General features: G+C 38.1%; 1 protein-coding gene across 1 annotated transcript in view; it reads left to right on the forward strand.

Annotated features, from left to right (window-relative positions):
* Positions 1 to 25,152, forward strand: part of SYTL5 (synaptotagmin-like 5) — a 228,280-nt gene that overhangs the window by 127,669 nt on the left and 75,459 nt on the right. The window contains exon 2 of the mRNA XM_011942009.1: positions 2,534 to 3,010. Coding sequence (XP_011797399.1) covers positions 2,892 to 3,010 — 119 coding nt within the window. The 5' untranslated portion in view covers positions 2,534 to 2,891. The remainder of the gene's footprint in view (positions 1 to 2,533; positions 3,011 to 25,152) is intronic.

A 25,152-nucleotide genomic window follows, 5' to 3' on the forward strand; every position in this document is an offset into this window, starting at 1 on the left:
TTGAACAGCGTGCTTACAGGAGTCCTAAGCCTGTGTTCTATCCTAAGGTACCCTTCTCCATTATAGAACAACACAGAAGGACAAATTTATAGCACAAAGTACAGATTTTACTACAGCTTAAAACTAGCTTCACAATTCCTTTTTCCGATTAATCAAAACTTGATAGAGTTTTGGCTACTTCTGATCTCCTTAGCCACCCACTTACACACCAGTTCAGATAATATTAGTCTGTTGGTCCAGGTACAGAAGAATAAAAATTCATTTAGGACTAATTTTGTTAATTAAACTCTCACAGGGCAATTTTATTTCTCTTATATTCTTACTTGATCTCTCATCTTCTGCGTCACCTTCACATGCTACCCATGGTGTTACTTCCCTCTCTTCATTCTCCTCACAGACCAGACTCTTGGATTTTTAGAGAGAAGATTTGTATTTATAGCCCAAGGCAGGGATACCTATAAGCTTCAGGTCAAGCATTTTTATAGCTACCAACCCCTTGAATAATTTCTGAGTACGATTCTATAAAATATTCACAGAGTACAGTCTAAGTCTGACATTTTAAACACAAAATATGTCTTCAATGAATGCTGGCTGTAATGATAACAGAGTCACTCACTGAGTTTTCATTTTTTTTTTCCATTTCATCACAAAACCAGATGAGCTACACAAGGGGTGGAAAAAAAACAACTGTGTTCGTTCTCTGCGGAGACTGCAGTTGACAGTGATGCAAAAAAACAAACAATTAACCTTTCTGAAAAGCCCGGTTCATCCCAACCTAATTGCTTCCTGTTCTTTTCAACCTTGGAGCACTCTGGGCCCTGTTGCCTCTAGAGCTTTCAAGATGGAGGGAAGACCTAGAGCAAATCCAAAGAATACGCACTGACCTGAGCAGCTTCTTAAGAGGGGATTGGCTCTAGGTCTGTAGGAAGCAGTTCAGTTCTGAGTCATCTCAGCAAAGTTCTGGTTTGGTGTACACTGTATAGAACAAACACATGGGGGTTTGTGGAAGTTGAGGAGGATCTAGACAAGATCCTCTCCTTTCAGATCTCCTGAGATTTGGGGGTCAGCCTGATCTGATGGTTACTGGGAAGCCCCAAAGTAGTCTTTGAGTATATGTATCTAGTTATTACTGGAAGCCTTACTAGAGGCAAGCAAACCAAGTGTAACTTGCAGGTAGACTGTAGTTCATAGCTCTGGGGGGAAGCTAAGGGACAGTATCATGGGATGATACCCAATCACTGCCAATCACAAAAATCAGGCAGATTACACAAGAAGTCATCATTCTTAAGCAGCTTTAGAGAGAGAATCCAGGTAACAAACCCATGAAAGAATGTGCTCAAGAGTTAGGATGAGAGTCAGGGCCCGGTGAACTTCTTATGTTGACAAAGGGGTAGTTGTAAAACATCTATTTTACAATATATGATATGTACCTAGAATAATTCACAAACAACCGTGTACATCAGAAGATATAAGCACTAATTTTGGGAGTAAAACATTACCCAATGCATTGAAGCTCCTGTGTTCTCCTCTGTAATTGAATACCTGTGTCCCCCAGAGGTAATCATGATCTTGAATTTCCTTATTTGCCTATATTTATACTATGAATGTATGTGTTTCTAAATTTTATATATATGTATATATTTGCAAGTTATACACTTTGTGTGTGTGTGTGTGTGTGTATATATATATATATATATATGCTATCATTTTTTCATGAATTCTTCCATAACGTAATTTTTTTGTTTTTAAGAGACAGGATCTCACTCTTTTGCCCAGGCTATAGTGCAGTGGCGCAGTCTCAAAGCTCACTATAGTCCTGGGCTCAAGTGATCCTCCTGCCTTAGCCTTCCAAGTACCTGGGACTACAGGTGTCTGCCACCATGTCCAGCTAATTTTTAAATATTTTGTAGAGACATGGGTCTCACTATGTTGCCCAGGCTGATCTCAAACTCCTGGCCTCAAGAGATCCTCCCACCTTGGCCTTCCAAAATGTTGGGATTACAGACGTGAGCCACCACACCCAGCCTGTAACTTAATTTTTTTATTCAGCTGTGTTTGTGAGATCTATTTAGGTTGATGCATGTAGCAGAGGTTCATATTTGTTTCAACAGCAGGGCTTTCTATGCCGTGGGCCTAGTTTTGGAAAGGAAGGAAGAAAGAAGGAGGGAGCCACTTAAAGGCCCTGACCTGTTATAGGCAGTCCAGACTGTGCACTTAGTGTCCCAAAGTGGTGACCCAATTCACCCATCAGTCAACTGCAAGAGTGGCGATGTGATGCAGCTGGCGGAGGAAGCGAATTATAATGGAGAAAACTGAATTTGCATAGAGAACCAGGAATGAACTAAATACAAATACCATGTCCTGGTTAAGAAAACACTAAATAAGGATTTAATAAATGCGTGTTTACTGTTTTAAAAAATAGTTTTTTGAGTTAGATACAACAAAATTTCAAAATTAGGCAGTTTTACAAGTGCTATGGGAAAAACAGCCTAATTAAACTTTTCTCTCCTCTTTTTTTTCTCCACCTTCTTAGTGTTTTCTGCATTCTGTCACAGCGGATCTGATTCCTGTTCTGAAGAACTGAAGTTCAGCATCGTTAGTTAAATTCAGCTGCTGCCTGACTATACACCACAGCAAAGGCTTTGGAGATATTTTACAGTTAAAACTATAATGACTTTCTTGGAGTGTAATCCCAGTGGAGGCTGCTCTACATATAGCCTGAAAGAATACTTAACTACCATCAGCAATTCTGCAGAGACCTTGTAAAAAACACACTTTACACCAAACAACTGAGTGATTCTGAGTTGGTTGGGGGAACCTTAGTTGTAGATATCAATTCACCTTCTTGAAGATTCAACCACTGCTACTCAGAGAGCTGCTGCTGAAATACCATGTCTAAGAACTCAGAGTTCATCAATCTGTCATTTTTATTAGATCATGAGAAGGAAATGATCCTGGGCGTCCTAAAGAGAGATGAATATTTGAAAAAAGTGGAGGACAAGAGAATAAGGTAGTATTCTTTTTATTTTTTCGGTCCTCCTTGACTGCTTTCTGTTTGTTTGAAGCAATTTGGATCAGAAATGGGCCAAGCGCAACCACACTGGAGACAGGCGTCAGTTAGGAACTTCATAAGTTCTCAGCAGTAGCCCAAACATCAGAAAACTTTGGCGTTTCACCATTTAGCCAGACATGAAAATGGAATTTAGCTAATAAAATGGTGTTGATGAGAACAACTTCATTTGCTAATAAAGTCATAATTTTTAGTTACAAGGAAGGACTACCCAAGTTTGAGTATCAGCCCTGGCAAGTATTAGTCGTGTGACTTTGAGCAAGCTACTCAACTTCCCTATGCCTTGGTTTCCTCATCGGTAAAACAAAGATAATAATAGTACCCACCTCATAGGGTTGTTGTAAAGATTAAGGAAGTTTGTACGTATGTAGTGCCTGTCGCCTAAGTGTTCAATAAATGTTAGCTATTATTTATTTGTAATGCCTTTGTCAGATCAGTCTTACTGGGGATTTGCCTCCATCACAGCTGGGAGAAGAAAGGGACCTGGAGAGTAAAAAGTTCCCATCATACCCCAGAAACCACTGAATTTTTAAAAACAAGTTTCTTGTGAAGAAAGTTGAATAATATGGGCACAGCTGAGTTTCATATCCACCGTAGGCAGAGCTCATATTTAGCTGGTTTGCTGGGTATGACTACACCTAATATTTCAGCCAGCATCAATTCTGATTGGTTGTGTCGTCTGCTCTAATTGGTCACATCATTGTTCTGATCATGTGCAAGATCCACTGTGATTGGCTGCTGCTTGTACTGTCTTTGTTTTAAAATATATTTGGTCATTACACCTCACCCCAGAAAAAAAGGAGCAGAAATAGAGTTCCCTCCTCAGTCACTGCCAACTACACAATGTGTAGGTTTTGTGTCTTGTATGGCTCCCCAAGTTGCAATCAGAAGCTTATGTTTATTTTACTTGAGGAGAAAACTTGTCATATGATTATCTTCACATGTTGAAAAAATCTTTAATGTGCCTAAAGCCACTAGGATCTTTAGAAATGGAAATGCATTTAAATATTCTTGATTTATGTTTATTTCACAGTTAAGAGCCCAGAAGCTTCATTTCCACTTTTCCAAGATATTCAACTAATCTTGAAGAAACAAAAGTTTTGATGAAAATTATTGCACTTTTTCTATGCATAGAATTCAGTTGGCAACAAAATGTAGTTAATGATTTTAAAGAAATCATGAATAATATTTCTGACATTAGTAGTCATGAAAAGTAACTAATTTGTGTAACGCACTGCCAACAAGAATTGTTGTTTATAGGGGTGACATATTAACTAGGAATTGATGACATTCTAAGGGGAATTAAAAATCATTTCTGGCTGGGAGTGGTGGCTCACACCTGTAATCCCAGCACTTTGGGAGGCCAAGGTGGGCAGATCACGAGGTTGGGAGATCGAGACCATCCTAGCCAACATGGTGAAACCCCGTCTCTACTAAAAATACAAAAATTAGCAGGGTGTGGTGGCACACACCTGTAGTCCTAGCTACTCGGGAGGCTGAAGCAGGAGAATCACTTGAACCCAGGAGGTGGAAATTGCAGTGAGCCAAGATCACGCCACTGCACTCCAGCCTGGTGACAGAGTGAGACTCTGTCTCCAAAACAAATTATTTCTATAGGAATAAACAATTTAATAACCAGATGCCCAGAAACAATGAAGTTCAATTTAATAACCAGATACCCAGAAACAATAAAGTACAATGAATAGGACTTTGTTCAGAATATTTGTTTCTGTCATTATCAATAACTTGTATTAATAATTTTTGGCCAGGCATGGTGGTTTACATCTGTAATCTCAGTGCTTTGTGAGGCTGAGGAGGGTGGACCACCTGAGGTCAGGAGTTTGAGACCAGCCTGGCCAACATGGTGAAACCCCGTCTCTACTAAAAATACAAAAATTAGCCGGGTGCAGTGGTGTGCACCTGTAATCCCAGCTACTCAGGAGACTGAGGCAGGAGAATCACTTGAACCCAGGAGGTGGAGGTTGCAGTGAGCCAAGATCGTGCCGTTGCACTCCAGCCCTGGTGACAGAGCCAGACTCCATCTCAACAAATAATAATAATAACTATTATTATTATTATTATTATACCCTATCTTCCTTTTTCTCATTCCATTTTTCTTCCCTAGTCTTCTTTCCTTATTTCCTATAAGTAAATTCAGTTAAATTGTGTAATATACAACAGAGTATCAAGAATAAAGTCGTTGGTTTCCTGGCTCTTCAAACTTTTTTGAGAATAGCATAAGAAAGGCTGTTTATAAATCCAAGAGATGCTTTTACAGAAAACAGATTTTCTAAAGCTATGTCTTGTCTCCTTGTTCGATCTGCGTTAACTGCATCAGATGTGTTGTCTCATTTTGTTCTGAGTTCCTGTAATATGACTCAGGCTCCACCACTCTTAACAGCTTGGTGTACTGAAAAGTCATTCCAAAGTGGGTGGCATGATGTTGAGGGTGTATGCTGTTGAATCACACAGCCACAGTTCAAATCCTACTTTCGGCATGAAATATTTGTGTCATTTTAGACGAGATGCTTCCATGGATAAATCTAGTTTCCCCATTTGACAATAGAAATAATATTAATGACCTCATAAGATTGTTCTAAGGATTAAATAAGCTAATATTATAAACAGTTTAGAGCAATGCCAGCATACAGTAAGCACTCAAAACCCGTTGGTTATAATCATTAGCCCTATAGTTGGTTTGTGGTGCCCTTGATTTGCTAGTTGCAGTGGACACTATCAGTGCTCTACTCAGATCCCCTGGAGTCCCTCTCACCTCCTAGTTTTCATGCGCTTTACTTCTAAGGACTTGAAGTTCAAAATTACCTTCAGGTGACTGGAGTTTCCCATAGGATTAAAGAGATACAAGTGCCAGGTAAACTTGAGTGTAAACTGGGTAGCCCAAAGCCAATGGTTGACGGGTACAGAAATCCTTTGCCTCAAGGCAGGACAGACTCTGCAATGCAACTTAAGCTCCAAAGCTTCCTGTGGGATGATGCTGAGGCTGGACTTCACCTAAAAATCATATCCTTGCCTAGCCCCTCTCCCTACCTTCTCCTGCCTCCCTTACTCCCTTACAGATTTCTCCTGAGAGCACTCCCTAAGCCACTTGCACACAAATCTACATAGCAGAATTCGCTTCTGGAAAACCCAGTCTGAGACACTATGAAGTTTGTATAACCAAAGCTATTGCTATTTAATAAAGTTCGTTTCAGGGGAAATATAATAAGTCTGCAAGGTGAGCATTAAAGTAAAGGATTTTGGTTCATTTGATTTACAAGCTATGATCTTCCCAACAATTTTTATCACAGTCATTGTGATTTATATACTTGTAAAGAAAACAGTCCAAGCTAAAGAAAGAAACCCAAGATTAAGCATCTTGGTCGGTCAGATAGTATAACTTCCTGTTGGCTTTTCTCCTTTTATCTCCTCAGAATAGCCCTCCTTTTATTATGAATTTAAGTACAACCTAAATCAGTTCAAGGTACCTTAACTCTAGCCCAGTAGGTTTGCATGGCAATTAAATTCTGCAAGCATTTTTTAATAGATAGATGATAGATAGATAGATAGATAGATAGATAGATAGATAGATAGATAGATAGATAGAGATAGATAGATGGATAGATAGATAGATAGATAGACAGTTAAAATTATTTATTATAAGGAATTGGCTTATATGATTATGGAGGCTGAGAAGTTCAGACCTAGGAGAGCTGATGGTATAATTTGAGTCTGAGTCCAAAGGCCTGAGAACTGGGAGAGCTGATGCAATAAGTTCCAATCCATGTCTGGCAGTCAGTAGCAAGGGAAAACTGATGTCCCAACCTGAAGACAGAGAGAGAAAATTCATTCTTACTCAGCTCAACTTTTTACTCTATTCAGACCTTCAGCAGATTAGACGAGGCCCATCTGTACTGGGGAGGGCAACCTGCTTTACTCAGTCTACTGATTCAAATATTAATCTCATACAGAAACACCCTCACAGAAACATCCAGAAATAATGTTTAACAAAATATCTGGGCTCCTAGTCATCCAGTTAAGTTGACACAAATACTTAACTGTCTCAGGAATTTATATAAACCTGGCTATAGCCCCCGTTCCCACACTTTTGTGAATTGTATAGCTCATCCCGGCTCTGTATCCCTGCTTCTGTTGAACTCTCCTCTCTCCTTGAATCTCACCTCTTATGGCCATTCCTTACTCTTTTCTTTGCCAGGCCAGAGAACTTAGTCCTTTTTCCTTGATATCCTCCAAAACCATCAACACAAGAAATTTAGGTGGGTAACAGATTTTATTACAACAGTAAGCTTTGGTGCTAGCTATTACAATAGTTTTCACCATGCTATAGAGGTACAAATTGATATTTTGGGGGGAGTCTAAAGGAAGAAGTAATTAATTATGAGTAAGATAGAAATTGAAACAATGGTTTCACAGAAAAGGTGAACATTTGTGCTTGCCTTTGAAATGTGAAAAGGACTTTTCACATTGGCAAATATAGGTCAACTATGTTTTGGCTGTTTACCATGAGCCCCAAAGCCACCTTCAGACTGTACTAATCAGTTTCAGAAGGAAATGGAAACCAAATATTTTTTTAGACTGAAAAAGATTACAAAGAATAAACCTATCTGAAAAGTTAGTAAAGTGGAGTTTGGGAGGCAGTGGATTTATTGTTTGTTTGTCTGTTTATTTGTTTGAATAGGTTGTCCTTTGAGATAAAAAAAGTAGAAGAGGGAAAAAGTGTAAAAACTGTACCGAATCAATATTTTAGGCCTGACACCCAAATGTGTTTCACAGTCCACATACTCACTAAAGTGTGACATTGATTAAGGTGGGACTGGTCTTTGGGGACTCGTAAAGGTGCTCCATACCCAGAAGGCACATGGCAAGCCTGATAATTACCTCCAGGCATAAATCATCAGCTGGGGAATAGGCATCTGCCGACTACCATTGCATTTTAAGTTCATTCAAGAGGCTCAGATATATTTATATACATTCTTCTCCTTCAGACTAAGCAGGAAGGAGTTGTAGGAGATAGCTAGACACAGGTTTTCACTGTTAGAGGGTAAGAGTGTTTTTAAAGTTCTCTATGGAGAACAAGTCACTCAAATTTATTAACAGTTTTACTGCAATGAAGAAAAAGCAGAAATGTTGCAAATAAAATTGAGTTATCAACAATTATTGCAAATGGATAAAAATACTGACAGGTTGGAAGCACAAAATGGAAATCGTTGTTGATTATTTTGATTTTGTACCTTAGATTGCTTTTCACTTACTTCGAAAGAACTCAGACTAACATGTACATGGGTCATAATATCTACTCCAAAAAAATCTCATTAACAAATTCTTACTCTACTTGATCTCCCACACCTAAAAACAAATACTGTTAAATATCTACTTTGTGGTATTGACCTGTATTTAAAATCCTCAACTTATTAGTGAATATTCATTTCAGCAGCATATTGTGAGCTTTATTCTCACTCAGGGTACATCATTTCCATTTGACCACCATGCATGAAAACATATCTCCACATATTTTCTTTGGCGCCTAATCTTGGGCTTGCCTCAGTGGTAAACTCTATTGGTTGCCCTACAGCATACATTTCTCCTTTCTTCCTTTCTATCCAAATCTAAGTTTTATTCAGCTCCAGCAGTGAATTTTTAAAAATTTTTTTCTCAATTTTTTTTTATTATTTTTTAAAAAATGTTTTAGGTCAGGCGTGGTGGCTCATGCCTGTAATCCCAGCACTTTGGGAGACCAAGGAGGGTAGATCACAAGATCAGGAGATTGAGACCATCCTGGCTAACACGGTAAAACCCCGTCTCTACTAAAAATACAAAAAATTAGCCTGGCGCGGTGGCATGAGCCTGTAGGGCCTACTGGGAGGCTGAAGCAGGAGAATTGCTTGAACCTGGGAGGTGGATGTTGCAGTGAGCTGAGATCGTGCCACTACACTTCAACCTGGGCGACAGAGCGAGACTCTGTCTCAAAAAAAAAAAAAAAAATTTTAAGTATTTGTGGGTACATAGTAGGTGTATATATTTATGGAGTACATGAGATGTTTTGATACAGGCATGCAATGTGAAACAAGCACATCATGGAGAATGGGATATCCATCTCCTCAAGTATCTATCCCATGAGTTAAAAATAATCCAAATAAATTCTTTACTTTGAAATATATTATTATTGACTATAGTCACCATACTGTGCTATCAAATAGTAGGTCTTATTCATACTTTCTATTTTTTTTTAACGCATTAACCATCCCCCCACCTTCCCCTCACCCCAGCCCCACACTACCCTTTCCAGCCTCTGATAACCATCCTTCTACTATCTATGTCCAGGAGTTCAATTGATTTGATTTTTAAATCCCACAAATAAGTGAGAACATGCGAAGTTTGTCTTTCTGTACTGGGCTTATTTCACTTAACATAGTGATCTCCAGTTCCATCCATGTTGTTGCAAATGACTGGATTACCTTCTTTTTTATGGCTGAATAGTACTCCACCATGTATATGTACCACGCTTTCTTCATCCATTCATCTGTCGATGGCTGCTTCCAAATCTTGGCTATTGTGAACAGTGCTGCAACAAGCATAGGAGTGCAGATATCTCTTCAATATATTGGCTTCCTTTCTTTTGGGTATATACCTAGGAGTGGGATTGATGGATCATATGGTAGATCAATTTGTAGGTTCTTGAGGAACCTCCAAACCGTTCTCTATAGTGGTTGTACTAATTTACATTTTCACCAACAGTGTGTGAGAGTTCCTTTTCCTCCACATCCTCGCAAGCATTTTTTATTGCCTGTCTTGGAGAAAAGCCTTTTTAACTTGGGTGAAATGATATCTCCTTGTAGTTTTTTCATGCATTTATCTGATGATCAATGTTGTTGAGCACCTTTTCATATGTCTGTTTACCATTTGTATGTCTTCTTTTGAGAAATGTCTATTTAATTATTTTGCCCATTTTTTGATCAGATTATTAGATTTTTTTTCCTGTAGAGTTGTTCAAGCTCCTTGTATCTTCTGGTTATTAATCTCTTGTCTGAAGGGTAATTTGTAGATATTTCCTCTTATTCTTTGAGTTATCACTTTACTTTGTTGACTGTATCCTTTGCCATATAGAAGCTTTTTAATTTGATATGATACTACTTGTTCATGTTTGTGTTGGTTGCCTGTGCTTGTGGGGCATTTCTCAAGAAATATTTGCCCAGACCAATGCCCTAGAAATTTTCTGCAATGTTTTCTTGTAGTAGTTTCATAGTTGGAGGTCTTAGATTTAAGTATTTAATCCACTCTGATTTGATTTTTTATATGGTGAGAGATAGGGGTCTAGTTTTGTTCTTCTGCATATGGATATCCAGTTTTCCCAGCACTATTTATTGAAGAGACTGACTTTTCCCCAATGTATGTTCTTGGCACCTTTGTCAAAAATGAATTCACTGTAGGTGTGTGGATAGTAGTGAATTTTTAAATAATTAACCATACCACTACTGGTATTCCTCTGGAAAATATCATTGGTCTGGAGGTGGACATGAGACCAAACATGACCCACTCAGACATATGGTCCAGATTTTATCAAAGGTCCTCTTTCCCACTGGATGTATTCAATGAAACATATTATCCCAGTTGCCATTAAGGACAAAAACTAGCATGTCAACAAAGCTGAGCCAAAAGAATGGCAAAAAATTATTGTTAGTATACTGATATACTAGAACCTGCCACACCTCTGAGATTGTTATTTAAGCAATAAAATATGTTTTCTTATTACTTATAGCAATTTGAATTGGATTTTCTGTTATATATAGCCAAAAGCACCCTACGATCCTCAAAAGTCAGAATTAATCAATGTTTGTTGAGCTCCTTCTATGGTTCAAGTGCTATTTTTATTGTTGGAATAATGGAGATGAGCAGAGATGCAATGTAAGGAGTTAGCAATTGTGGATTGGGCTTTATCCATGATATAGACTAGGGGTTAGCAAAAGTTTTCTGTAAATGATCAGATAGTAAATATTTTAGGCTCTATGGGATATATGCTCTCTGTTACGACTCCTTTGCCATTGCAGTATAAAAACAGCAATAGACAATATGTTTTTTTTAAAGAGAGGGGAGTGGTTTTGTTCCAGTAAAACCTAATTTACCAAAATAAGCAGGGGGCTGGATTTGATCCAGGGGCCATAGTTTACTGATCTTTGGTGTTTAAGACAATACCTTGGTAGGTTCTAGCCTTGGAAATAGCTACATTATACCTGAAAGCCCTGATAGCCATCTCAGGAAGAAACAGAATATCTGTAGTCCAAGAAATTATATAGAGTTGGGATAGAGATGGCTGTCAGAGATGGAGCATGGGCACCTGTCTGGGAGGTTAAATGATTTCACAGGGTCTCACCACCTTCAGATTATGCCCCACGCAATCTGTAGTGCTCATGTCCTGAAACAATTTAAATGTGTTTTGTTGCCTCTAGTAGAATAACAGCAAAGTAAATTCGGAGGTATAGAAAATACCAAGAAATAGAAGATTCTACAACTTTGTAAAGGACAGGATATACATTCATTTTACCAATGAGGTAGGAACTATTAGTATCCCATTTACAGATGAGGAACCCAAAGTTCAAAGTTATATAACGTGTCTGTGTTTGCACAGCTGATAAGTGGCAGAACTGTGATTTCCAGCCCTGCAGCCCGACTCCAGAGCCTGCACTCAACTCTTAGGCCACTTTTAACCTCTGAAAAATTTATCTGACCTTGCAGGGCCCCCCCCCAAAAAAAATAAATAGTAAACTATACAATGCCTACTTCACACCAGATAATGTATTATCCAATTCACAAATATTTCCTCACTTAATCCCCATGTCATCTCTTAAGTGAGTAGTGCTATAATGTACTACAGATATGGTACCTGAACTGTAGAGGGATTAAACATTTTTCCAGCTGGGAAACAACAGAGCTGAGGTTCTCTCATTCCATACTGCTACCCTTTCCTCTTCGTTGTGATGCTTATGCTAGGACTGCACCTATTTGGACCCTATTGAAAGTCTACCCACAACCTTACTAATAGCTATCAGAGAAATGGAATAAAACAGAAATCATTTCCTTAGCCTGGTATTTACTGACAGTGTTGACCTCTAAGTCGTGTGGCATTATCCAAGTTACTATGACTTTTATTGAACCATTGCTCTTGCACACTGAAACCTGATGAGAATTCCTCAAATTATTCTACTCCTTATGCTGACTGAAAACCAGAGTGCAAATGTATTATGATTTCTTCTGTAAAGCTGGCTCAGCTGAAATGGGCCAGTAAATAAGCCAGAACTTAGTATCTTCAAGAGACCACAGACCCAAGCCTAGTAACTGCCATTCACCTTGTAGTTTTCTCTTAATGTGATTGATTTCGTCATTTCAGTGCTAGGAGAAGAGAAGGAAAAAGAAACAGGAGGGGAGCGTGTATTCAAACTGCTCATTTGGAATCCTGCAGATAAGTTAAATATTTGGTTCAAATGGACTTTGAAGTGATTTCAAGAATTATACATTCAGCCTGGAAGTCAGGGAGTCTAAGCGCCAAGCAATAATACCCTTTTAATACACTACAAAGGTTTGATCATTTGTTTGTTTTTCCAAATCTTATCACTCTACCACTAAGAACAAAATTAGTTTGACCTTCTCAAAAGCCTAAAGACTCATCGTCCCCATAAAACACCAGCAGAACTGCTGGACTGGACTTCTAGTTTGGTAAACACTTTGGTTTAATCCTAATAGAATTGCCACAAAGCTTCTTAATGGATTAACAGAAACTCCCAGCATGAACATATTGGCTCCCTAATGGAACTCAAATGCTTAATGAGTCACAGAGAAATGAACAAAAATATCCAGATCTGCCTTAAACCTTGGACATTTTCCTAGCAAAGACCTTACCAATTTCAATATATAATTACATTTAGGGAAATTAACTTAAATTTTGATTCTACAGCATTTTTCTCCAAGGAAGTTTTACTTGTAAGGCTCACCACAGGCACAGGGCCACAAATACCTGATATTCAGAGACATGTTTAAACATTGGATTGTCCAAAGAAATAAACTTGCCAGACCATTTTAAATATTTTTTTACATTTTATTTTATTGATACGTAGTAGATGTACGTATTTTCAGGGTACATGTTATAATTTCATACATTTATATAATTTGTAAAGATCAAGTCAGTGTAATTGTGATATGTATCACCTTAAGTATTTATCTTTTCCTTATGCTGGAAACATTCGAATTATTCTCTTCTAGCTATTCCAGACCATTTTCTTGGGGGTTTGAAATAATAAGTCACCACAGTCATAAGTAAGATTGTTACCTGAGACTATATCTATTATCTGTATCTATATATGTCTCTATATAGAGATCTATATTATTTCAAACTATTAATGTGTCTATATTATATTCATATTATTATAAGATATATGTTATTTCAAATACCTAGACTATATATAGAAATATAGAGAGAGATAGGTTTTCTTTCTACATATATATCTATACTTGGAGAGAGTCTATATAAAGAGAGACTCAGTTTAGGCTGGGGAATGGTTTCAGGGCCCTGGTGTATACCAAAAGCCACACATACTCAAGGCTACAGTTGGCCTTGTGGAATCTGTGTATAGGGAGAGTTGGCCCACTGTAAATGCGGGTTTCATATTCCACAGATACTGTGTTTTCAGTCTTTGGTTGCAAATGCAGAACTCAAGGTTACGAGATCCAACTTTGTTTATTTTTTAAAATCCACGTATACATGAACCTGGACAGTTCAAACCCATGTTGTTCAAGGATCCTCTGTATATTTTTTACTCTTCCCCATATTCCCATTTTACTACACTTTCCTTTCCTTTCCTGGTGTATTGTCTCTAGCCAGAACTGGTATAGAGGTCATGCCTCTAGACAGCAGGGGTTAATTGGCACTCACATCCCAAGAAACTACCCTTCCCTTTCAATGCAACTTGCAGAAACAGAACAATAAAGCCCATGTAACCGAGAACATGGCTGAATGTTGGGGCTGGGAGGGGGATTAAAGAAGACCCATCCCCTCAAAGGTAAGTCAGTTCATAAGGGAATATCTAATATCAACTATATCCTTGGAGAAATAGGTATTTTATTCCTAAGAAAATGATATAAGTGAAAACTTCACTAATAAAAATGTCACCACTAACTTTTCAGATTTCAGGCAGGTGACAATTTTATATCAACAGTAGTCCTATAAGAATGTTCCTATGTTAATAGGAGTTGTGGTTTAACCAATTTAAATTTATAATGAGATTAGGCTAACATGCATTTCATAATTTTTATAATTATTCTTTTATTGCAGAGTAATTAAGCACAATGCAAATATTTAATGCAAATAACTAAATTAATAAAATTCTTACACAGCAAACAATTTTTTAAAGTTTTTAATCTCAGTATTGTACTAGGATCTACAAAGGGCATCAATGTGTGCAACTTTTAAAATATCATAAACCTCAATCTGCTTAAACATTTAATATCTTCTGATACATATTTTCATTATAGGATCAATGGGCCTATTATAGAAAATTAGATAACCATATAATATGAACATTAAAGTCTCACATAGAATTCCACTTTCCAGAGGTGAATAGTCTCCATTTGTGTTGACTTTCCTTCCTGTCACACACACACACACATATATATACATATCTATATGCAATTTTCATATAGTTGGAAATTGCATGAAATTTACATATACATACTGTATAAAATATCATAAACATCCATCCACTCAAACATTTAATATCCTCTGATGCATATTTTCATTATAGAATCAATGGGCTTATTATAGAAAATTAGATAACCATATAATATGAACATTAAAGTCTCACATAGAATTCCACTTCCCAGAGGTAGTCTCCATTTGTGTTGAATTTCCTTCCTGTCACTTTTATGTGTGTGTATATTTTCATATAGTTGGAAATTGCATGAAATTTACATATACATACTATCTATGTAAATTTTACTTTATTTTTGCTTTACATTATTTCATGAGCATTTTTCATGTCATTAAAAATTATTTGTAAACATTTTTATTAGCTGGATAAGATTTCATAACATAAGATTTTCCATATAACATGAATGTGCCAGGTGTTTCTTAACTATTTATTCTTATTTCCATGAACATTCTCATTCATAAATCCTCTTATATTGTGATTCATATCTTGATTAATATTTCCTTAATTTTAAAAACTGACAATCTGAGAAAATCGATTCAATTAAGACCATGCATCTTGTGAATCTGCTCATCAGAAATCTCACCTTCCTTTCCTAGAATCTGAAAGTTTGTAATTAATTACCAATGATGGCTTTCGGTGAAGCATATAAGGAAAGGACAACACATAAAGGAAACATTTATATGCATACTCAACAAATTTCAAATAAATGGTGACAACATTTCTTGTATCATGTACTGATACTGACAACTAGGAAAACTGCTCGAAATATGTTTTGCAATAACCTTTATCTATGAAAACGTGAATCTCCGTAAGTATCACCTAAAAAGGTAAAATGGGAAAAATTAAGTACTGATAACTGCCTTTGATGAACATATAACCCCTTCTCCACCACATTTAAAATAATTTAGTTTGCACAAATTCAGTTCAGAGTCATTCTAGAAATAAACTTCAGTTATATATCTACAAAAATGAAAATGGAAACCCTCTAGTATGTGCCCATATTCAACAGCAGAATCGGTTTTAAAGAGTTTTTCATGAGCAACACGTTCTCTTTAAAGTATCAGTTTTTTGTATGAATGCCTAGTTTTCTTCCATCAAGTCAATTCTATCATTGCATTGTGATACCAAATATTTTAAGAAGCCCAGCATTTGTGGCCGGGCGCAGTGGCTCACGCCTGTAATCCCAGCACTTTGGGAGGCCGAGGCGGGGCGGATCACGAGGTCAGGAGATCGAGACCATCCTGGTCAATACAGTGAAACCCCAGCTCTACTAAAAATACAAAAAAATCAGCCGGGCGTGGTGGCGGGCGCCTGTAGTCCCAGCTACTCGGGAGGCTGAGCAGGAGAATGGCGTGAACCCGGGAGGCAGAGGTTGCAGTGAGGGGAGATTGCACCACTGCACTCCAGCCTGGCGACAGAGCGAGACTCCATCTCAAAAAAAAAAAAAAGAAGCCCAGCAGGTTGTTTTTTAAAGAACTGCAGCTTTCCTACTTCTTGCTGTACTGATTCTATCTCCATCTCCGTTTTTTTCTGAGTAATTTATCATATTGATAACAAGACTTTCGGATGTTTTTAATACTTAAGCAAGGTATTCTTTAGGTTTCAGATTAGCAAAACACATTCTTGTTCCTTGATGGGCCAGGAAATTGAGGCAATAATTATATTAAGATAGTTCCATGTGGGAGATTGGTTTGCTAATTACATATGAGATAAATTTCTGCTATGATTTTAAGACTATAGTGAATAAACAGCAAGGTATCAAATTGCGGTGATTCCTAACTCCTTCAGAGTTGTAACGAGCTGTTTTTGTCATATAATTTATAAGATCCCTGTCTTAGGTTGGATTCCCCAGAGGTAGACCTTGAACTCATGATTTGTGTGCAAGTGATTTATTAAAGAGTAGTTTAATATTTAATATTAACTATTAATTAATTATATTTTTATTAATTGATTATAGCTATATAATTATATTATTAATATATTAACTCATAATTAATTGATCAATATAATTAATTGAATTATTTATTTATTAACTATAATTAATAATTATTTAATAAACTACTAGTAGGGAAAGCAATACAGGGAAGGAGAAGAATCTAAGAAAGGGTGAGATGTCAGGCAAAGTTTGGCAGAGGTCACCATCAGCATGACTTTACAGGGACAGATAATGTTTGCTGTTTTGTCTCCATCGTCCTTTTTAAAAAGAATTCAGAATGAATACTTGAGTCATTGTCCCTTTGCATATATGAGCACATTTAATGTTTCTGGAAAATCTGTAATAAGTCATTGATTCTCTTGGGTTATAAGGGATTGGTTAAGTTCTTCCTTGTATTTCTATGGTTTTAATTATTTTCCCTAAAACTGTTGCTTTTCAGCATTATCGCTCCTTTTTATTTTTTTCCAGTTTTTTTGGAATTTGGGTTTTTTGGGGTTTTTTTCGGTCAATTGCCTGTCAGTTGACATGGTTTTGTGAGATTTTCCGGTGTATTCCTATGAGCCAAGCTTTTTAATACCAGGAAGTGTCTTCTGCAGATATGAAGATTTCACAGTGCCCTCTTTCCTTGAGGCTATTTGTTGAGACTATTTGTAAACATGAAATTGGCACAATTCACAAGACTTCTTTATCTGAACAAGTGTTCTTTTACTCCTCCTCCTTGTTACTTTGTCTTAAGCAGCTTTTTATCCAGGCAAAACTTTTTCCCAGTTCTCAGAGAGTCTTGATTCTTTTTAATAGCCTTTGATTTGAAAACTAACCAAGAGTTGTACAAAATATATTAAGATAGAGTCACGCTCGTTGAAGAATGGCTCTGTTGGGGAATATTTGTCATGAGAAACTTTGTGATAAGATCCAATTTGGGCAGATGCCATATGTCGAAAGAAGCCGGACAGGCAGAAGAAACCCTCTATGTTTACTGAGGCTTAACTTTGAGTGTGCTCAGCATGGCTTTGCACAGCTAGGAAAGAAACAGCAGTCATTAATAAATATGGGGTCCTTTCTGAGCAAAAATATTTTAATATATTGAGAGCCAGTGAGAGGATACTGATGTGTGGGAAGAGTGCAGATTTTGGAATATAAAATTCAGGGTCTGAATCCTGTCCTCCTTATTTAGTAGCCCTGTGACCCACAAGTTACCTCTCGGAGATTCCACTTTCTTATCTGTAAAATGGGAATCATAATGTATTTTTCATGGGTTGTTGTCAAAGCAATGGTATGACATGTGTATTAATTCATTTTCATGCTGCTGATAAAGACATACCCGAGACTGGGCAATTTACAAAAGAAAGAAGTTTAATGGACTCACAGTTCCACATGGCTGGGGAGGCCTCACAATCAAGGCAGAAGATGAGAGGCACGTCTCACATGGTGGCAGACAGGAGAAGAGAACTTGTGCAGGGAAAATCCCCTTTATAAAAGCATCAGATCTCATGAGACTTTTTCAGTATCATGAGAATAGCATGGGAAAGATCTACCCAAATGATTCAATTATTTCCCACCAGGTCCCTCCCACAACACATGGGAATCATGGGAACTACAGTTCAAGATGAAATTTGGGTGGGGACACAGCCAAACCGTATCATTCAGCCTCTGGCCCCTCCCAAATCTCATGTCCTCACATTTCAAAACCAGTCATGCCTTCCCAACAGTCTCCCAAAGTCTTAACTCATTTTGGCCTTAACTCAAAAGTCCGCCGTCCAAAGTCTCATCTGAGACAAGGCAAGTCCCTCCCACCTATGAGCCTGTAAAATCAAAAGCAAGTTAGTTACTTCCTAGATACAATGGGGTACAGGCATTGGGTAAACACAGCCATTCCAAATGGGAAAGATTGGCCAAAATGAAGTGGCTACAGGCCCCATGCAAGTCTGAAATCCAGGGGGGCAGTCAAATCTTAAAGCTCCAAAATGATCTCCTTTGACTCCATGTCTTACATCCGGGTCACACTGATGCAAGAGGTGGGTTCCCATGGTCTTGGGCAGCTCTGCTCTTGTGATTTTGCAGGGCACAGCCTCCCTCCTGGCTGCTTTCACGGGCTGGTGTTGAGTGTCTGTGGTTTCCTAGGCACACAGCGTAAACTGTCAGTATATCTACTGTTCTGGGATCTGGAGGACAATGGCCCTCTTCTCACAGCTTCACTAAGTGGTGCCCCAGTAGGGGCTCTGTGTGGGGCTCCAACCCCACATTTCCCTTCCACACTGCTCTAGTCGAGGTTCTCCATGTGGGCCCTGCCCTTCCAGCAAACTTTTGCCTAGGCATCCAGGCATTTTAATACATGCTCTGAAATCTATGCGAAGGTTCCCAAACCCCAATTCCTGACTTCTGTGCACTTGCAGGCTCAATACCACATGGAAGTTGCCAAGGCTTGGGGCTTGCACCCTCTGAAACCATGGTCTGAGCGTTACATTGCCCCCTTTCAGCCACAGTTGGAGCAGCTGAGATACAGAGCATCAAGTCACTAGGCTGCACACAGCATGGAGACCCTGGGCCCTGCCCATGAAACCATTTTTTTCTTCTGGGTCTGTGATGAGAGGGGTTGTCACAAAGGTCTCTGACATGCCTTGGAGACATTTCCTCCATTGTCTTGGTGATTACATTTGACTCCTTGTTACTTACGCGAATTTATGCAGCCGGCATGAATTTCTCCTCAGAAAATGGGATTTTCTTTTCTATCACATCATCAGGCTTTTATGCTTTGTTTCCCTTTTAAAACTGAATGCTTTTACCAGCACCCAAGTCACCTCTTGAATGCTTTGTTGCTTAGAAATTTCTTCCCCCAGATACCATAAATCATCTCTCTCAAGTTCAAAATTCCACACATCTCTAGGGCAGGGGGAAAATGCCACCAGTCTCTTTGCTAAAACATAACAAGAGTCACCTTTGCTCCAGCTCCCAACAAATTCCTCATCTCCATCTGAGGCCACCTCAGCTTGAATTTCATTGTTCATATCATTATCATCGTTTTAGTCAAAGTCATTCAACAGGTCTCTAGGGAGTTCCAAACTTTCCCACATTTTCCTGTCTTCTTCTGAGCCCTCCAAACTGTTCCAACCTCTCCTTGTTCCCCAGTTTCAAAGTTGCTTCCACATTTTTGAGTATCTTTTCAGCAGTGTCCCATTCTACTGGTACCACTTTACTGTATTAGTCTGTTTTCATGCAGCTGATAAAGACATACCTGAGACTGGGCAATTTACAAAAGAAAGAGGTTTAATGGACTCACAGTTCCACTTGACTGGGGAGGCCTCACAATCATGGTGGAAGGTGAAAGGCACATGTCACATGGTGGCAGAGAACAGAAGAGAAATTGTGCAGAGAAATTCCCCTTTGTAAAACCATCAGATTTCATGAGATCTCACTATCACGAGAATGGCACAGGAAAGACCCACCAAATGATTATCTCCTACCAGGTCTGTCCCACAACACCTGGGAATTATGGGAGCTACAATTCAAGATGAGATTTGGGTGGGGACATAGCCAAACCATATCAACATGTAAAGTGCCTGTTATTATGTGGCTAAGTGTTGTGAAATTTAGGTTTTAATGATAGGTGCTGCATGTGGAAGCTACAGTCAAAATGAAAGTGTAATTTTTTTATATTCAGAGTACAGAAAGAAGGTCTGGTCAGCCCCAGATTTTCCTCAGGCAAATATGAAATAGTACAGTGTTGATGGCATTGTCTCTGAATCTTACAAAAGATGGGAGTGCAAGGAGCTGTGCAGGCATCAGAATCAGGCTGCTGTGACATTATTCTGCCCGCATATATTATTTTAGTGATTTTTGTCTCATTGTTGACAATAGACTTTGTCAGTTACTATGGCCTTGCTCTCTTAACGGAATATGAAACACTAGTTCTAGAGAAGTACTTAGCTTGCAGGCATTACATCAGAGGCTGAAGCAAAACCTGACAGCAACATCTCTGCAAGTGGAAGCAAGAATACAAGCTAATGTTTCCTGAGTTCTTATTGTATTTTGGGGGAAATCGGTTTGGCTGCTGGCGACAGAGACACATTATAATGATGACTTAAGATGGGAACATATTCCTGTCTAATGTAAAAGTCTGGGTTGATTGGTGGCTTTTGTGGTATTGTTATGGGGGCTACATTAAAGTAGGGGTCTGGACTCCCTATCTTTTGTTGCTCCACCATGTTGAGAGTTTAGCTCTTGATCCAGGATGGTTCATTCCTACGTTCTCATCCCAGCTTCTGGGAAAGGAGAAGGGGTCAAGGGAAAGGGATCCTCCCTATTCTGTTAAAGGCATGACCTAGAGGTATATCGTTTCTGATTACACTCCCCTGGCCAGCGTTTAGTATCATAACAAAACCTAACTGCAAGAAATACTGAGAAATTTAGTTTTTATTCTGAGTGGCCACGAGTATGGCTAGATGTTCCACTAATAAAGAAGAAAGAGAGAACAGATATTGGGAAACACACACCACAATTGTCTATTCCATAATTATTACGTGTCAAGCTGTGCTAAACACTTATAAACATTGTCTTACTTAATGCTCACAACAACGCTGTGAAGCTTTTACAGAAGAAGTATTTTGAGACACAAACAGGTTAAGTCTCCTTAAGTCTTGAGACAGACAGACTTTAAGTAATTGTTTTAAGGTCTCAGAGGAAATAAGTGGCATAGCCAGAACTTAAACCCAGGCACTCTGACTTTAGAACCCTGTGCTCTGGGCCGCTGTGTAATCCTTGCTTGCTCATTATCTCCCTTAGGCCTTGATGTTCTCTACTAGCTAAGATTGTTTAAAAGCATCAAGGAATTAAAGATACTTTATAAACTGTTTATTCATGGCTTCCTCTTCAAGGCAGCTAATTGCTTCCATTGTAAAATTCCTATCTTATTTGGTGTAAAATGGTGTTCAGTACATTTTGGTCCAGACAAGATAACACAAGAAAAATAACGCCACACAAATGTGAAAAGAATTTTAATGAAAGCAATTCCTGATTTGAAAGAAATATGTCTATGTGATGATAAAGCAAAAAGTCTTTTTAAAACATGGAACATTTTTGATGATGGGATGGAAAAAAACATTCAATATATCACTAGAATAAAGAAATGAAAAGATTCTATCATTCAACAACCATCAAGATAGTTAATCTTTTCAGTCTTTATAATTTCAACTGCATATAGGTCACCAATTTATATGTTAATATAAATGCATCTACACAGCAACAAGGAAAATTAAAGAATGTGAAGCTGCTGTAAATGTGGTGGTCAGAGAAAACCTCCCTGGGCAGCAGCAGTAAAACTAAAATAAAAAAAAAATAAGTGAGAGCCAGCCAGATTAAGAATTAAGTTGTGTGTTTATCAGTCAAGATACGTTAAGTGATGCTGCAGTAACAGCTCCAAACTCTTAGTGGCTTAAAACAACAAAGATTTCTCACTCATGCCACATGTTCATAACAGGATGTCTGGGGACTCTACTTCATGGCATCCTCAGACCAGGGTCCAGATTTGCAAAGCAGACACTATTTGGAACATTGTCATTCTCTATGCAAAGAAAAGGGTGTGTGGTGAACCCTGCCCTTGATTTTAAAGCTTTTACCTGGGATTACTTGCCACATTTCATTGGACAATGTGAGTCACATGATGACATCTAATGCCAAGAGGGCAGAAATGTGCAATCCCAACTTGCTTTCAGAAGTAAGGAGAATGGGAAGTATTTAGTGAACAGACAAATGACTACTGTGTTCGGTGATGGAGTGTGGAGGGAAGGCATTCCCAGCTGAGGAAATAGCATGTTCAAAGGCCCTCAAGTGGGAAAGAACTTGGCATATTTATGAAACTTTAAGTTGAATTATGTTGCTGAATCCTATCTCCTATCTGTAGATAGGAGATGACCAGAGGGAAGAGGGAGCAGATTAGGCAGATCTTTACAGGCTATGGGAAAGAGGCATAAATTTTACTAAAAATATAAAGGGAAACTACTGGTTGGTTTTAAGCAGAGGAACCGCATGATATAATAAATATTTTAAAAGAGTATTGACTAATGACATTGATTATTCCATGGAGAGTAGATTGGAAGGGAATTGAAAGTAGAGACACCTAATAGGCACCTTTTCAAAATTCTAAATGAGATTGCGTGGTGGTCTCAGTTTAATGCACTCTTATTTGAGGCAAATATTCTATTTTATACATTTTTTAAGTTATTCATTATTATCTATTTCAATCTCCTTCCCATATGCCTCAAATTCATATAGCACTTCAAGCCACTGCAGTGAGCCACAGGGAAGGAATAAAGGTTTTCTTTTACTCTTCTTTTACTTCGTTTTCTCTTCATCTACTAAGGATCTGTGCCCGCTTATGTTGAAGGAAAGGAAAGAGAAAAGCTATGCATCATTGCTTGAAATATTTGGTGATGGGACAAAGAGGTCTCCTTTCTGTTGTCATTACCATTTCTCCATATGAAACTGATAACAGAAGGCTGTTGATATCTTCTCACTCTGTTTAATCCACATGAATGTTCAAAGAGCTGATCTTCTGCCTCCAGGATGTTTGTAGGGTAGGAGACGCACAATCCCAAGCAGGGTTCCTTCTGTTCTGGCTCCAAGGGTAAGTGAGGCTGAGAGGAGAACTGATGGATAATGAGAAAGTGATGTACTCATTAGAATTGAATAATGGCTTCAACGGTGTTTAAATTCATGATTTTGGATATAACATAATTTCTAGAGATAACAAGTTCCAGGGTTTCTTCATGAGAGTGAATGGTGCACATGGACAGGAAGGTAAAGAAGACGACCAGGTCAAAGAACTGAAAGCCCAGGGAGTTGGGTGTGTTATGCCCAGGAATGTTGTACTCAGTAAGAAATGAGGCCAAATAGAGGGTATATCCATTTCCTGTGGCTGCTGTAACAAATTACCACCAACTTGGTGGGGACATAAAAGTGCTTAGTATGGCTGCCTGTTGCAACACATGAGTTATCATGTGTCATTTGTCTCCTTAAGTAACATAAAGGGTAATGGTAATTCTTAGTAGATGTTTTGTTTCGACTCATTTTTTTCTCAATACCAGAATGCCTAGCACAGTGTAGGCATACTATAAGTGCTTATTGGATGAATGAATGAGACATTAAGTCAAAGATTTTAAAAACTTTGCTCTACAGTTTGAAAATTCTCTTTTTATGAATCTCTCATCAGGCTGGGAAATAAATGACCTGGTTTCTGATTCCATCTGTACTACTTATTATTTTTAACATGAGTCTTATAATACCTCAGAAGCTAGTTTGAAAGATCAAAAGAAATAATAAATAGCTTTAAATATTCAACTGCTTTATAACCTAGCATGGAATTGGATCCTGAGCAGTATATACAAAAAACTAAGGCCTTTGTTCCTGCTTTTGGGAAGATGCTAGTCTAGATGGGCATGACAAAGTTTAACACCACAAATGTAAAAGGATATGGTATAAAACGTGTGAGATGATTCTCAATTTTTTTTCCTGGAACATAGACATTCTATGTTGAAGAAGGGATTGACTCAGTAGCACAAAGCAATGACATGTCTGTGAAGCATTTAAGTGAGAAGGAACCTGTCTTCTGGAGCAGTGTTTCCCAAATTTGGCAATATATTGGAATAAACAGTGAAGCTTTTAAAAATCCCATTACCGAGGCCACATTCAAAGCTAATTACGTTAGAATCTGTGGAAGTGAGATTTGTGAATCAGTATTCTTAAAATCTTTCCAAAGTGATTCCAATATATAGCCGAATTTGAGACTGAATCTGCCAAAGCTATGCTTCTCAAACTCTAATTACCTGAAAATTTTGTTAAAATGTAGATTCTGATCCAATAGGGTCTAAGGCAGTGCCTGAGATTCTGCATTCCTAAAATGTTCCCAGGTGATGCTGATGCTGCTGGAACAAGGACCACACTTGGAATAGCAATTTTCTAAAAGATAGATAAATAAATTCCATGTCAGGTAGTAAAAGAAAGGACATGGAACTAACATTTCTTTAGAACCAATGTGCCAAGCAGCATGCTGGGAACTATAGATTTATCATCTCATTTAATCTTTAAAACAATCATGAAGGAATATTACTACTCTCATTTTAGAAATGAAGAGACTGGGGTTGAGTGGGTAAATCATTGCCTGAGGCTGGACAGCTTATTCATTGTGGAATCCGAATTTAAACATAGGCATGTCTAACAGCAAAGTGCATAGGCTAATAGAAATTATTGGAAACTTTCAAATGCTAAGTGGTAGGCAGTCTACAGCCATACCACCCTGAATCCACCTGACCTCATCTGAAATGATAGGCAATGTCTTTGTTACTTTTCTTTCTTTTTTTTATTATTATACTTTAAGTTCTAGGGTACATGTGCACACCGTGCAGGTTTGTTACATATGTATACTTGTGCCATGTTGGTGT

Source organism: Colobus angolensis, unplaced genomic scaffold (assembly GCF_000951035.1).
Source record: "Colobus angolensis palliatus isolate OR3802 unplaced genomic scaffold, Cang.pa_1.0 Scaffold103, whole genome shotgun sequence".
In the NCBI taxonomy this organism is placed as follows: Eukaryota; Metazoa; Chordata; class Mammalia; order Primates; family Cercopithecidae; genus Colobus; species Colobus angolensis.